The sequence below is a fragment of the Haliotis cracherodii genome, unplaced genomic scaffold (assembly GCF_022045235.1).
Source record: "Haliotis cracherodii isolate W230 unplaced genomic scaffold, xgHalCrac1.p SCAF_23, whole genome shotgun sequence".
Lineage (NCBI taxonomy): Eukaryota > Metazoa > Mollusca > Gastropoda > Lepetellida > Haliotidae > Haliotis > Haliotis cracherodii.
Window position 1 is genome coordinate 2,025,702 of NW_027266279.1, and position 13,426 is coordinate 2,039,127.

General features: G+C 42.5%; 1 protein-coding gene across 1 annotated transcript; it reads right to left on the bottom strand.

Moving 5' to 3' along the window:
* Positions 1 to 1,591: 1,591 nt before the first annotated feature.
* Positions 1,592 to 2,731, bottom strand: LOC139471907 (zinc finger protein 90 homolog). The gene has a single exon (XM_071254418.1). It carries the CDS (start codon positions 2,729 to 2,731, stop codon positions 1,592 to 1,594), a length of 1,140 nt encoding a protein of 379 aa, XP_071110519.1.
* Positions 2,732 to 13,426: the final 10,695 nt, after the last annotated feature.

Sequence of the window (13,426 nt, forward strand, 5' to 3'; positions counted from 1 at the left end):
CCGAACGCTGACCTTTGGTCGAATATATCAGTTGCCATGGCGACGACATCGGGGATATAATTTCCACGGGAACAGCGCTCTGAAAGCTAACTATTGGTCGAGTTTATCTAGGAGCGTGCATGATTTGCAATGGTAACGCCACCATGAACATTATTCCCATTATATGATTTATCAATGAAGTAACCAACAGGAATCACACCCGAGTCTGTAACCAGTGGTCGATCTGGCGCTCGGGCTCTCCTCTCTGTATGTGCATCAACAGCGTGTCCTTACGTCGTCTCCTCTCTGTATGTGCATCAACAGCGTGTCCTTACGTCAACGTCTCCTCTCTGTATGTGCATCAACAGCGTGTCCTTACGTCAACGTCTCCTCTCTGTATGTGCATCAACAGCGTGTCCTTACGTCAACGTCTCCTCTCTGTATGTGCATCAACAGCGTGTCCTTACGTCAACGTCTCCTCTCTGTATGTGCATCAACAGCGTGTCCTTACGTCAACGTCTCCTCTCTGTATGTGCATCAACAGCGTGTCCTTACGTCAACGTCTCCTCTCTGTATGTGCATCAACAGCGTGTCCTTACGTCAACGTCTCCTCTCTGTATGTGCATCAACAGCGTGTCCTTACGTCAACGTCTCCTCTCTGTATGTGCATCAACAGCGTGTCCTTACGTCAACGTCTACTCTCTGTATGTACATCAACAGCGTGTCCTTACGTCAACGTCTACTCTCTGTATGTGCATCAACAGCGTATCCTTACGTCAACGTCTACTCTCTGTATGTACATCAACAGCGTGTCCTTACGTCAACGTCTCCTCTCTGTATGTGCATCAACAGCGTGTCCTTACGTCAACGCCACCTCTCTGTATATGCATCAACATCTTGTCCTTACGTCAACGTCTACTCTCTGTATGTACATCAACAGCGTGTCCTTACGTCAACGTCTACTCTCTGTATGTGCATCAACAGCGTGTCCTTACGTCAACGTCTACTCTCTGTATATACATCAACAGCGTGTCCTTACGTCAACGTCTACTCTCTGTATGTGCATCAACAGTGTGTCCTAACGTCAACGTCTCCTCTCTGTATGTGCATCAACAGCGTGTCCTTACGTCAACGTCTACGCTCTGTATGTGCATCAACAGCGTGTCCTTACGTCAACGTCTCCTCTCTGTATGTGTATCAACAGCGTGTCCTTACGTCAACGTCTCCTCTCTGTATGTGCATCAACAGTGCGTCCTTACGTCAACGTCTCCTCTCTGTATGTGCATCAACAGCTTGTCCTTACGTCAACGTCTACTCTCTGTATGTACATCAACAGCGTGTCCTTACGTCAACGTCTCCTCTCTGTATATGCATCAACAGCGTGTCCTTACGTCAACGTCTCCTCTCTGTATGTGCACCAACAGCGTGTCCTTACGTCAACGTCTACTCTCTGTATGTACATCAACAGCGTGTCCTTACGTCAACGTCTACTCTCTGTATGTGCATCAACAGCGTGTCTATACGTCAACGTCTCCTCTCTGTATGTGCATCAACAGCGTGTCCTTACGTCAACGCCTCCTCTCTGTATGTGCATCAACAGCGTGTCCTTACGTCAACGTCTCCTCTGGGTTCTTTGTTTATGTTTTGAAAGGGTTTTGCGACATCTGGATGACGTCAAATCTGCCTTGGAGAGGAACACGTTGCCAGCGTCGCCACGCGTATGTGCATTTTTCATGTGTCTCAACATATTGTCTCGCCGATGGAATCTTCGCCCACATTCATCACATTGGTGTGGGTATTCCGCAGTGTGTGTTCTCATATGACGGGTTAAAATACATCTAGAAGCATATACCTTGTCACAGACAACACACTCAAACACTTGTTTTTTATCTTCTAAATGACAGTTTGATGACAGTATGTGCTTCTCAAACACACTTTCCCTCGCAAAACAACGCTGACACGAATGACACTGATAAGGTTTTTTACGAATTTGTTCCACATTTTGCTGAGCAAGCACCGAATTTAGGTACATACCAAAACTCTTTCCGGGTAGATTACCAGAAACGTGGTTACTTCCCAACGCGGGGCCAATAACAGCGGCATCATTGTCATGAGCATGGCGTTGTGTGTTCGGATCCCGACACCCCAACACTAAAGGACGATCTGTATGATTTTCATCACTATCATTACCTGTTGCAACGTTAACGAACGATGGAGGAATGCTATCACACATATAATTGAAATCTTTTCCTTTCTGGTTATCACAATGTCTTTGTTTTACTTTCGACTGTTTGAATCCCTGATGCTTTTGAGTGTTTTTGAAAGTAGGGACGACATTGTCGTCGATCACAAACACTGGCTGATCTGCGGTGCCATCTTTAGTTAGATGCTTCACGACGAGGTTATCGCGACCCGCACTATCTAACCTGCTTGCATCACTATCCGTTTTTGTGGTTCTTTCTTGTTTTCTTTCACTGTCACATATACTTTTATCCGGGTCTTTGGTTTCTTTTCCCAAACGTTTCCTCTTGATATTTGGGAAACAAACCTTAAGTTGATAGCCTTGTGTGGTGGCTCTGTCGTGTTTTCGCTTGTGTCTACGTAGCCCGTTCTTACACAGATATGTCCTGTCGCACTGGGAGCAGTGAAAAGGCCTCTCTCCTGTATGTATCCTCAGGTGACACTCAAGTGCACGTTTACTGGACATTCGTCTCCCACACACCTCACACGGAGCTGCACCTGTCCTGGGCATGGCTGATACCCGTCTTGGCCCTCACCAGATGCAAGATGAGTGAGTGAGTGAGTGAGTGAGTATGGTTTTACGCCGCTTTTAGCAATGTACCAATGTCGGGAATGGACCCGGGTCTTCGGCGTGACAAGCGAACGCTTTAACCACTAGGCTACCCGACCGCCCCAGATGCAAGATGGCCACAAGTCAGGACACAAGAAGTGGCGTCATGATGCAATCTTCCGGTCACGTCGTTCAAGGTCGACTTTATGGATGCGGTCGATTCACCTTAATTTTCTCGATTAGTTGTTTTAATCGATGTTTTGAATTGATATTTATGTTTGCAGATAATGCTCTGGAAATCTTGAAATCTGTTCACCTAGGTACTGAAACATAAAATCGGTTGTTTATATTTTAATTGGACCAGAACATTTATAAAAAACTCGAAGGAAATAATTGATGTCAGATACTAGACATTCTTTTTACGTGAATAATTAACATTTCGTTTTTGCATATCGGAAGCTACATCCGACAGAACTGTACATCAGAATGTTTAAAAAGAAAACAAACAATGTATCGCTGCGAGTCCACGTTGTACAGTTACAAGACACGTAATTATTATGTGGCGATTCTTGTACGCTCAAAAAAGTCAGAGCTCGGCAAAATGACGGTCCTAACAATCGTTATTGAAGTTCATTAAAACCTCACGTTAGTTGTCTTCTCACTCTTACTTGGGCAACGGATGGCCAAGTCGTCTAAGGTGACACAATTCGCTGTGCAGAGTTGGATACGAATCCAGGTTCGCCCCGATTATGTTTCTAGGTTCGTCAGCACCATACCCGTGCTCGTGGTAAACGTCTGAGACCTGCATCACTTCCTCCTTTGGGCTTTCCTCCCGTGAGTGAGTGAGTCATAGAGGAGTGAGTGTTATATCACGGCGTGTCAGCTGGATGTGGGAGGAAAGCCCGAAGTGATGCAAATCTCAGACGTTTACCAATTTGGTGAAACCAACGAAAACGCGCATGGTGCTGACAAACCCAGAAACATAATCGGGGCGAACCGCGATTCATATCCTGAAGAAATGGGTAGGAATACGTCTCAGCAACCCATGTAAAAGGCGACAATGCTTGTCTTAAGAGGCAATTAACGGGATCGCTGACTTGGTTGATGCATGTCATATGTCATATCGCAATTACGTAGATTGATGCTCATGATGTCAATCACAAGATTGTCTGGTCCAGACTCGATTATTTGCGGACCGCCGTCGTATAGCTGAAATTTTGCTGAGTGTGGCGTTGAAAACCATACACAAAAAACAATTAAAACGAACCGTGATTCAAACCCACGATCAAAGCTTTGAGCCGTGGCCAAGGGACGCAACTGCACAGCGAATTTCGCTTTTTCGTGACCAACTCGTGTTCTTCTCGCCTTTCTTGCGACTGGGTCTCAGCACAAACAGGCATAACTAAAAGAATTGTCAACTCGTTGCGTAATGATTCACGTATATTTCCCCAGTTTTATATTCCAGATGCTATTCAAAACACCTCGGGACTTACGGTATTAAACAACATGATTGAACACATTTAACTGTATCTTGGGTATGTTTTAGACGCAAGGCATATGTCAAATAAAAAAAATATTCCGGGGGGGATTCTTTGACAGAAGGACTTGAAGTCATACTCGCATTCTGATTGTTTTGTCGTATTTTCACACATAACATTCATTGTGGGTCACGAAAAGGTGCGAATGGTGACGAATGCCCGGTCGCCATGACACAATAATGCCTCTTATTTCACTCTGCTACGATTTCTAAATAATAGACTGATGATGTATTATACATTCTGCGTTTAGTCAGTCAATGGTGCAATAGTTATGAGGTAATATAATTGCAAGTTAATGTTCATATTCTAGCATGTAAAACGCGTGTTTATTCAGGCTTTAGCTTTAGCCTAATCATAAAACGCACTGAATAATATTTTCATTTTGACAGTGAATTTACGTTACGGTACTTGACAGTAGCTGAAGGGGGTCCAGACATTTTCCAACAGGAATGCTCCAATGAGCTCCAATGCTCATTTCCCCACACTCTGCTTTTAAAAAAGAAGTTTGGTAGGGGCTATGTTTGGTCAAACTGTGAATATATCTTGATATAAATTATATGTTGTCTGTTGATTTATATCATTTGTATATTAAAATTGAGAAAAGTCCCAAGTCCTTGTGCATTTGGTCGAGTAGCCTAGTGGTTAAAGCGTTCGCTCGTCACGCCGAAAACCCGGGTTCGATTCCCGACATAGGTACAGTGTGTGGAGCCCATTTCTGTTGTCCCCCGCCCTGATATTGCTGGAATATTGCTTAAAGCGGCGTAAAACAATTTTCACTCACTCACTTGTGCATCTAGCGACGTTTCGATGTACATTCGTACACTGTTACCAAAACGTCGCGAAATGTAACAAAAACAGAAGTTGTTATCAATAAAGTCAGTACGTTTTCTTATTTACTCACCAACTTGAAGAATTCGAGTCAAACAGTCTATATGGAGTATTGCCCTGTGGGGAAATGTCCGTGTGTGGAGAAATGTCGGTCACTTTGGATCTCCATGTATTTGTGACAAAGTAGAAATGAAGATGAAAACATCATTAAAGTCAGCTAGGACTGGAAATCTTTGCGTTCAGACCTATAACTAGATTATTGTCGAAGCACCCATCAACATATGTGTCACGCATACCAGTGGACAATGGACCGACCTTTTACCCTCGCTGTGGGAGGCTGTTTTTATTACCGCCATGCAGTCATTTAATAGCTGCTGACAAAGGTACCAGGGGCTTGCGTCATACTATACTATCCTGGACACCCCAAGGGGCTACCCTGGCCTGGGGCTACCCTGGCCTGGGGCAACTGACACAAATCAATGATTTATGCGGACAGCTGATGAGTGAGGAAGAGAGTCAACTTCTTTTTTAAGAGGAAAACAACGTATAGGGGTATATGCTTACTCCTTCATCCGGTTAATAAAATCTGGGTGAGGCCAGTGATGCCCAAGCCCGAATAAAGCATTTTGGAAATGGGGGATTTCATATTCCGTCAAAAACCAATTTGAGTTTTGAGGTAGAGTTGCTGTTGGTTCGAACATCAATGCGTGAGTTGGACATGGTCTTACAAATTGTTTACACTTAGGATATCTTTTCAATGAAACTTCCAAATTCATTAATTCTTACAAATGCGTATCCCCCAAACACTCGCACACTCACCATTCGTGACCAACTCGTGTTATTCCGGGACAAGCCGAATAGCTTCTTCTTGCAGGTTACGGAAAGGGGCGAGTGGTGACGAATGGCACACTCACCCGACCACTTCTCTGGGTCCGCATGACACTGCGGTGTAAGCGTATGTTATGACCAGACAAGACGTCCACCACAAGAACACAGACCGACAGTTCCGACGGGGATTTCCTGTAAGAACAGGCTGCAGCAACCAATGCTACTTGTAAGAGCCGTCTTGGTAACTTGGTTCTTTGCATATTATAGCACCCCGATCTCGTGGGACGTTGCTGATATTATCAACCACTGGATTGTCTGATCCAGACGCGATTATTTACAGACCCCATTACCTATACTACTCCGTTATTCAGCTGGAATGTTGCTGAGTGCGGCGTAAAACAAGCCAACAAATAGACCAATACGAGATGAAGCCCACTTCACGTCACACCTGTTGAATACGTATGCAAACTTACCGTTTCCTGACCTTGGTTTGACATTAATGGCTGGCTAATGTAAGACAATTTACATTTGCGCAACCTCTCGCTTTGATGTAAATTTACTCCTGCAAATTTACACACGTGTGCAACTGTGTTTGCATGATAACAAACATTTGTGTATATTAAGAATATGTATGTATATTTGCATGGGTGTACAAACAGGTGCACGAGAATAGGGCAACCTTGCTCCAAGACTGCACTGAATGATAAGTCCATTGATGCATAGTAATTCTATCCATATAATTGGCAGAGGACGCTTGTCTTTTTATTGCCATTATTATAGGGACAAACATGTTATCATTATTTATATAATCTATAAATTAATACTTAAACTAATAATGATTGAAGTAGAGACTTGAGCAAGTCCAGTACTGGGGCAACACGAGTCAGTTAGGTACTGAAGCTACAAGAACACCTACTTACTTCATTTCACAAGCAGTGCTATATGGCCGTGGAGAGGTGGCATGAGGTCCGGCTTGTCAAAGTGTTCCTTTACACACGTCATGGTGCTTCAGTGTTTCAGTCAGTGTCGTCTGCTCACAGCTAATCCGCTTTTCATCCAATATGGAGGAATATCACATGCACAAGCACGTTTTTCGATCGACCTCTCCAAGATAGAAAAAGTTGAAATTAGCCCCTCCTCTGCCGAAACATGCTTGATATATCCGACCTGGTTGACGTCTCGCCCTGGGACTGCTGCCGCCTTGCTGAGCCCGGCGACTTCGTTGCGCCGCCGCAAGGTGTAACTGTGCCGCCGATCTGCCTTGCACCAGTTTCTGTTGCCCTAAGGGAGCGTCCATTTGATTTGTGTGGATTGAGATCAATCTCCTTTTCCCCGAGCTATACCCAACAAACTATATATTTACTGAGCACTGAGATCATGCAGTCTATTCATTTTCACGATTAACAATGTTTTCACGTTTACCTATTTCCCCCAAACAAACTATTTATTTATTTTACCACCGCCAACAATTTATTTATCTTGGGCACATATTTTTCCAGTCAAACAATACATTTGTAGAAATATTGAAATTTCCTCTGATTATGTAGGATAGATGGTAGCATTTACGTGGTTAATAGCTCCTTACCGATATGTAGTTCGCATTGGGACAGCACGTTTCAGATCTTGCCCCACGTGCGGGCACGTGCATTTGTCGGCTGCATGCCGATTTAGTGTTTTCAGTCGTGGGTCGTATGGTAAGAGCGCCCCGATTGGTTGGTGACAGACTGGATTAGCCAGTGGCTGCACCGTTTAGACGTGTTGACCCAGAGATTACGTGTCCTTGCGTGTATATAAGAGATTGGCGCGAACGCTCTCGTGTGCGAAAAACGCATCAGTCGGAAAGCGCACGTTAAATCTCCAAAGTAAGTAAGTAAGTAAGTAAGGCTGTCGTCGTCTGGCATGATCGGGAAGATCAATACAGGTGAGGGAGACCACACCAAATTACCCTGTTCGGAGGTCGAACAATTCCCCAATCCCCAGTGATTTTCGGCAATAAAGATCAAAATTATGTGGCAACTTTAGAATACATGGGTAAACTGTCATAAATCTGGGTTGGACGGGTGGATTTAGTTTAGGAAATAATGTAAGCTATGTCATGGCGGATACAGCTTTTTTGAAAAGGGGGCGGGGTGCACAATTAAGATCTATTTATTGTCTTTGGTGGTAATTTATACAGAAATAAAGATTGTTTTCGAAATAACACCCCCCCCCCCCCCCACACCCCCTTCTGTATCCGCCCATGTATGTGATGTAGCTACATCGGCCGATTGTGTTGGGAGGTTTGGAAGGGTGGTTGGTTTGTCCTGGTAGACTGTGTTAAGTATACTGTAGTGATTATTTATTAAAGTGGGTTAGTTGGGGGTTTGTTCGGCTGCTTCTGAGTTTTATTCTTAAGATATAAGTAAGTAGGATTTTGGGCTTAATAATGTAAATTTTAGTTAGGAATAGGATTGACTTATTTGTAATTGTTGTTGAGTTCGTATTAGTAATTGTTGTTGAGTTCGTATTTATAATATCTCCTTCATAAAAGAATCACAACGCAAAGTCATGAAAATATTAGGTGTCTAAATGTGCCCAAAGCCTGTCCTGTTACAAATTTAATAAATCTCATACACACACACCTCAAATAGATACAACTCTAAGCCCTGGTGATAAGATGCATAAGATAGGCCACAACGGAGCCCTCCATTTTGAAACAAAATATATACATATAGATAGATTTAATCTCTATGATTTTTGTACTGTAACTTCTTAGATCTGACCTTAGCATCGATTATAAAGTTTATACTCAATTGAAAGCGTTTTTTGTCGGGTAGTAAACAAGTAAACCTTCCACTGGCACTTACTTATATGTAATAAACGCCAGTGAAACACAATTCCAAACGGCTTCCAACCAAACTATGTCCACGAATGCCTTCAGTGGCATACGCCTACAGGGTATCTTGTCCTAGTGCAGTGACTGCGCTACGCTTCCCCGCACACAGATGGGCCGTACCACTCACTCTTCACTAAAACCTACAGCGTTAAAACAGATTAACTGTATTTTGTATGACTGCAGCATCTCTGGTGTTTTCACAATAACTCATTGCGGAGTTTGGGGGGAAGAAAAGATGGAAATGTACGGGTATTTAAAATTAAGGAGCAAATCAGCAATATTCCAGCAAAATGACGGCGGTCTATAAATAATCGAGTCTGGACCAAACAATCCAGTGATTGATATCATGAGCATCGATCCACGCTATTGGGATTCGATGACATGCATCCACCAAGTCAGCGAGTCTGACCACCCGATCCCGCCTTTTACGACAAGCATCGGGTGGTCAGACTCGCTGACTTGGTGGATGCATGTCATCGAATCCCATCGTATCCCAAACAACAAACATTTTCTTTGCCTATGAATACTTTCTTGATAAGTGTCTTTTTCTCTTTTCCAAATTTGAAAAAGAACCTGTTCCACTCGGCTTGGCGTAACGGATACCACATAAATTAACTGTTAAGGGTTCAAAATTTTATTGTGAACTCTCACAAACTACTTAACATCCGTAAATCTGAAAACACAGAATGTTTATCTCCTAAATGTATCTCCCCAGCCTTCACTGACTGAGGATGTTGCGGCTCTTTTCCCATTGGCATCACTGATGACATGATCCATGCTTCACATGATAATGACGCCACGAGATTATGCTTGTTTATGGAGAGTTGTTTATCGTACAAAAAATACTGCAGGAAGATTAAACCACGAGGGGCACCTGCAGAGTTGTATTGTAGATAAACAATGACGTGTCGTTTGTTTCTTATATGAGCTATCAAGATTATTTACAGCCACTTTAAGGCTGTAATTAAAATTTACAAGCTTAAAAATAATTACCCGTATTTTAATAAGGATGACTCCATGAATACAATCCAATATCGGAGCTATCAACATTATTTACAGTCTCTTTAAGGCTGTAATTAAAATTTACAAGTTTAAAAATAATTACCCGTATCTTAATAATGATGACTCCCTGAATACAATCCAATATCGGCAATGTCGGACAAGTCCATGTCATGATACGGGGGCATTAGGATTGGTATTTCCTGAATATTCTCACAAACATTTAAAACAATAAAATATAAGTATATATATTTATTATCAAACGTAATTCATGACGCCTTTAAGAAAATGGTGACATGTAGAACATTTCTAACAGTCAACAACTGGGTACTACAATACCAAGCGGAACAACCCACCACCTGCTAAAAAATAGCAGTCCAATTTACGACGTCTACAAGTTGCGAGCGAATAAGGCATGAATAATCCTTATTGTTTCATTACCACCTATACACCTTTTGGTTCAGTGTCTGCAATTTAACGTACTGCAGTCAAACTAAGCGACCATTGTCGCTTTTCTTTTGCCATGTCCGTCAAACGACGACGCCACACCACGCCCCAGGCCGTCGAATTCACATCGGTTGCTGTATCATGTAGAGCAACCAACTCCATAAACACAGTATTTCATGGCTTGCAGTTGCTTCAGTTTGCTAATATTGGGTGGTAGATCCAAACTCACAGTGACCAGCGACACCGAACATCGGCTGTGTTTACATGTTTACAGGTGTTAGTTCGTCCCCACAATGCACTTGTTGAATGTTTCGAGTCACGCGATAAAACTGAAGCAAAATATTACGAAAACTTAAATATAAATCCTTCATTCCTGCATGGGGTAACGCGTAATCACGCTGAACGGATTATAAAATATCACTTTGCTAAACCACAAAATATCAATTTTTGGTCGTGTTATATTATGTTCAAATTCAAAACGTACTTTGTCTCTTAACATAAGGGTGTAGGCAAGGGTGTATGAGTGTTAGTCGCCTCTTAGGCAAGCATTGGTTGCTGAAGACAAATTCTAACCAGGATCTCCAAGGATTTGCAGTTTATAATTTCATGAAAAATATATTGAATCCTTGGTGTGCGTGGGTTGCTTGAAAGGAAGCTTCTGAGGAGAAACACTATTTGTGAAATTAGACGGAAATTGAAGGCCTATCTATGCTTATACCCAAGACCTTTTTGTAATTAAATCAATGGTGTCAACTGACGTGACATGATTCTGTATGCACATTGTTGTTTTATTTGAGTGAGTCACAATTTAAGGTCTCTTCGACAACGTCTCAGTTTATACTTCATCAGGGGGCACGGGTGGCCCAGTCGTCTAAGGCGCAGCGATTCGCTGTGCAGAGTTGCGTCCCTTGGGCACGCCAGAAACCTATGATTGTGGGTTCGAATCCCGGTTCGCCCCGATTATGTTTCTAGGTTTGTCAGCACCATACCCGTGCTCGTGGGTTTCACCGAAGTGGTAAACGTCTAAGACCTGCATCACTTCGGGCTTTCCTCCCACATTAAGCTGACACGCCGCGATATAACTGGAATACTGTTAAAAGCGGCGTTAACTAAACTCACTCACTCACTCACTCATACTTCATCATGTCAGGAGAACATTGGTAAGCGCCACAGATTCAAATTGAAATAGATTGGACAGATAAAATCTTTAGTCAATCATTACACATTGTAACCAGATAAAACGCATGTTATGAACAGACGAATTCACAATTTATCAAACAAACAAATGTTGCCAAGATATGGTAAAATCAAACGCCTTTAAGCATAGGTAAAGATCTGGGCCCACTTGCACAAAGCGATCTTATCGCTACAACTATTGTAAGCCTATGTTAAAGAATGGGAGTTACGATCATCTTAGCGCTAGATCGCTTTGTGCAAGTGGGCCCTGTTTGATTTCCCGCTTTATGATACGACTCCACTGCAATTTCGAAATCCACACAGTGAAGCCGAATATGCTTGACGGTGAACCTTTCATCACAAGGGTTATACTAATAATTAGCATGTTCATCTTCATCCTCAGTTTGAAGAAAATCAGTGTGATTGTCATCGTCGCAAGGTATTATTAATATCATGGCTGATGTCCCACGTCCATGATCATTTGAATGTGTTTACGTATTTATGTGATATGCAACTTGGTGCAATGTATATTAGCTATTATTCTTGTAATAATGTTTCACAATATACCCAAATTAATTTCAAAACTACGTACGTCCTGTAAACGTTAAGGTAAAGGATAAGGTACGCTACAGAGCCAGCTCCATGTTCCCAACCATCCTCAAGCTGTTATCCTGCACACTTTACTAATTATATTTATCATCATACATCATCGAATCAGGGGCGGTTGGGTAGTCTAGTAGTTAAAGCGTTTGCTCGTCACACCGAAAGCCAGTGTTCGATTGCCAACATGGGTACAAATGCATGAAGCCCATTTCTAGTGTCCCCCACCGTGACGTTGCTGGAATCTTGCTAAAGCGGCGTAAAACCATACTCACTCACTCTCGAACTCATTGAATTAAGCTATCTGACAGGTCAGTTGCCGTCTTGTAAAAACCCTTACAAGTCGTCTGGCCGGCGGAACCGATGGCACTGTGCCAACTTACCTGGAACTCTGAGGTGCGGCAGTTTCGCTACAGTCCGTTGGGCCGCATAATGCTGCTTGAACGTATTATCCAATTGATTTGATAAGTTGATTTCACAAGTGCATAAGAATCTGTTCCTAGTACTGCAAGTTTTTCTTTGCTTTTGTTGAGGACCTGGCCTCACACGAAGGTCTTAAAAGGGAAGTAATAAATATTATGAATGATAATTGATTTGTAGGGCGCCTGACTTCCAGCGAGACGAAAGTTTTTGTTAACCTTCGATCGGTCTCTGAGTGTACACGGCTGAATCTGCAATATCTAAGTCTTTGGAACTGTCAACATATGAATAAGACAGACATAATGTTTATGAAACATCTGCAATTTTTAATGTCATTGATAATGGTTAATATCAATAAAAATTCTGAGTGTTAAAAGTACCTGCCCTTTTGATTGGTCTAAACATTTAAGATTTTGAGGTATTTTGTTCATGTGCAAGTTAACTCTGACGTCATATGACAACGTGTTGACAGTGACTCATCACGGGGCAAAAAGGAAATTTTCAACTTACAGTGACTTTGCCTGATACCTTTCGGCCGTTTACTGATATTTCCATCCGTCTTAACAACATTTGCTGATGACATTCAGAAATGGTATTAAAGTATTCACGGGGCTTTCCAAAGTTGACACATCAGTGAAGAACGTGATATCCAATGCAATTCCCTATTTTAACTTATATACCATGTGTTCCTGTGCTTTTTTCAGGTGAAACGTTGACTTGCCTTTGCATGTGTTCGTGACAAACGATCGCTCACCTTTAAGCATACTTCTGGTATCATCACTTCATGTGTTTGATAGTGATTCATCGACACATGATCATGACACAGTCGGAATCGTACAATGGTTTGTTGGTTTGTTTGTTGTTAAACACCGTACTCAGCAATATTCCAGCTATATGACGGCGGTCTGTAAATAATCGAGTCTGGACCAGACAATCCAGTGATTA

Coding starts and splice junctions, on each gene's coding strand:
- LOC139471907 (XM_071254418.1), bottom strand. CDS start 2,731: ATGCCCAGGACAGGTGCAGCTCCGTGTGAGGTGTGTGGGAGACGAATG.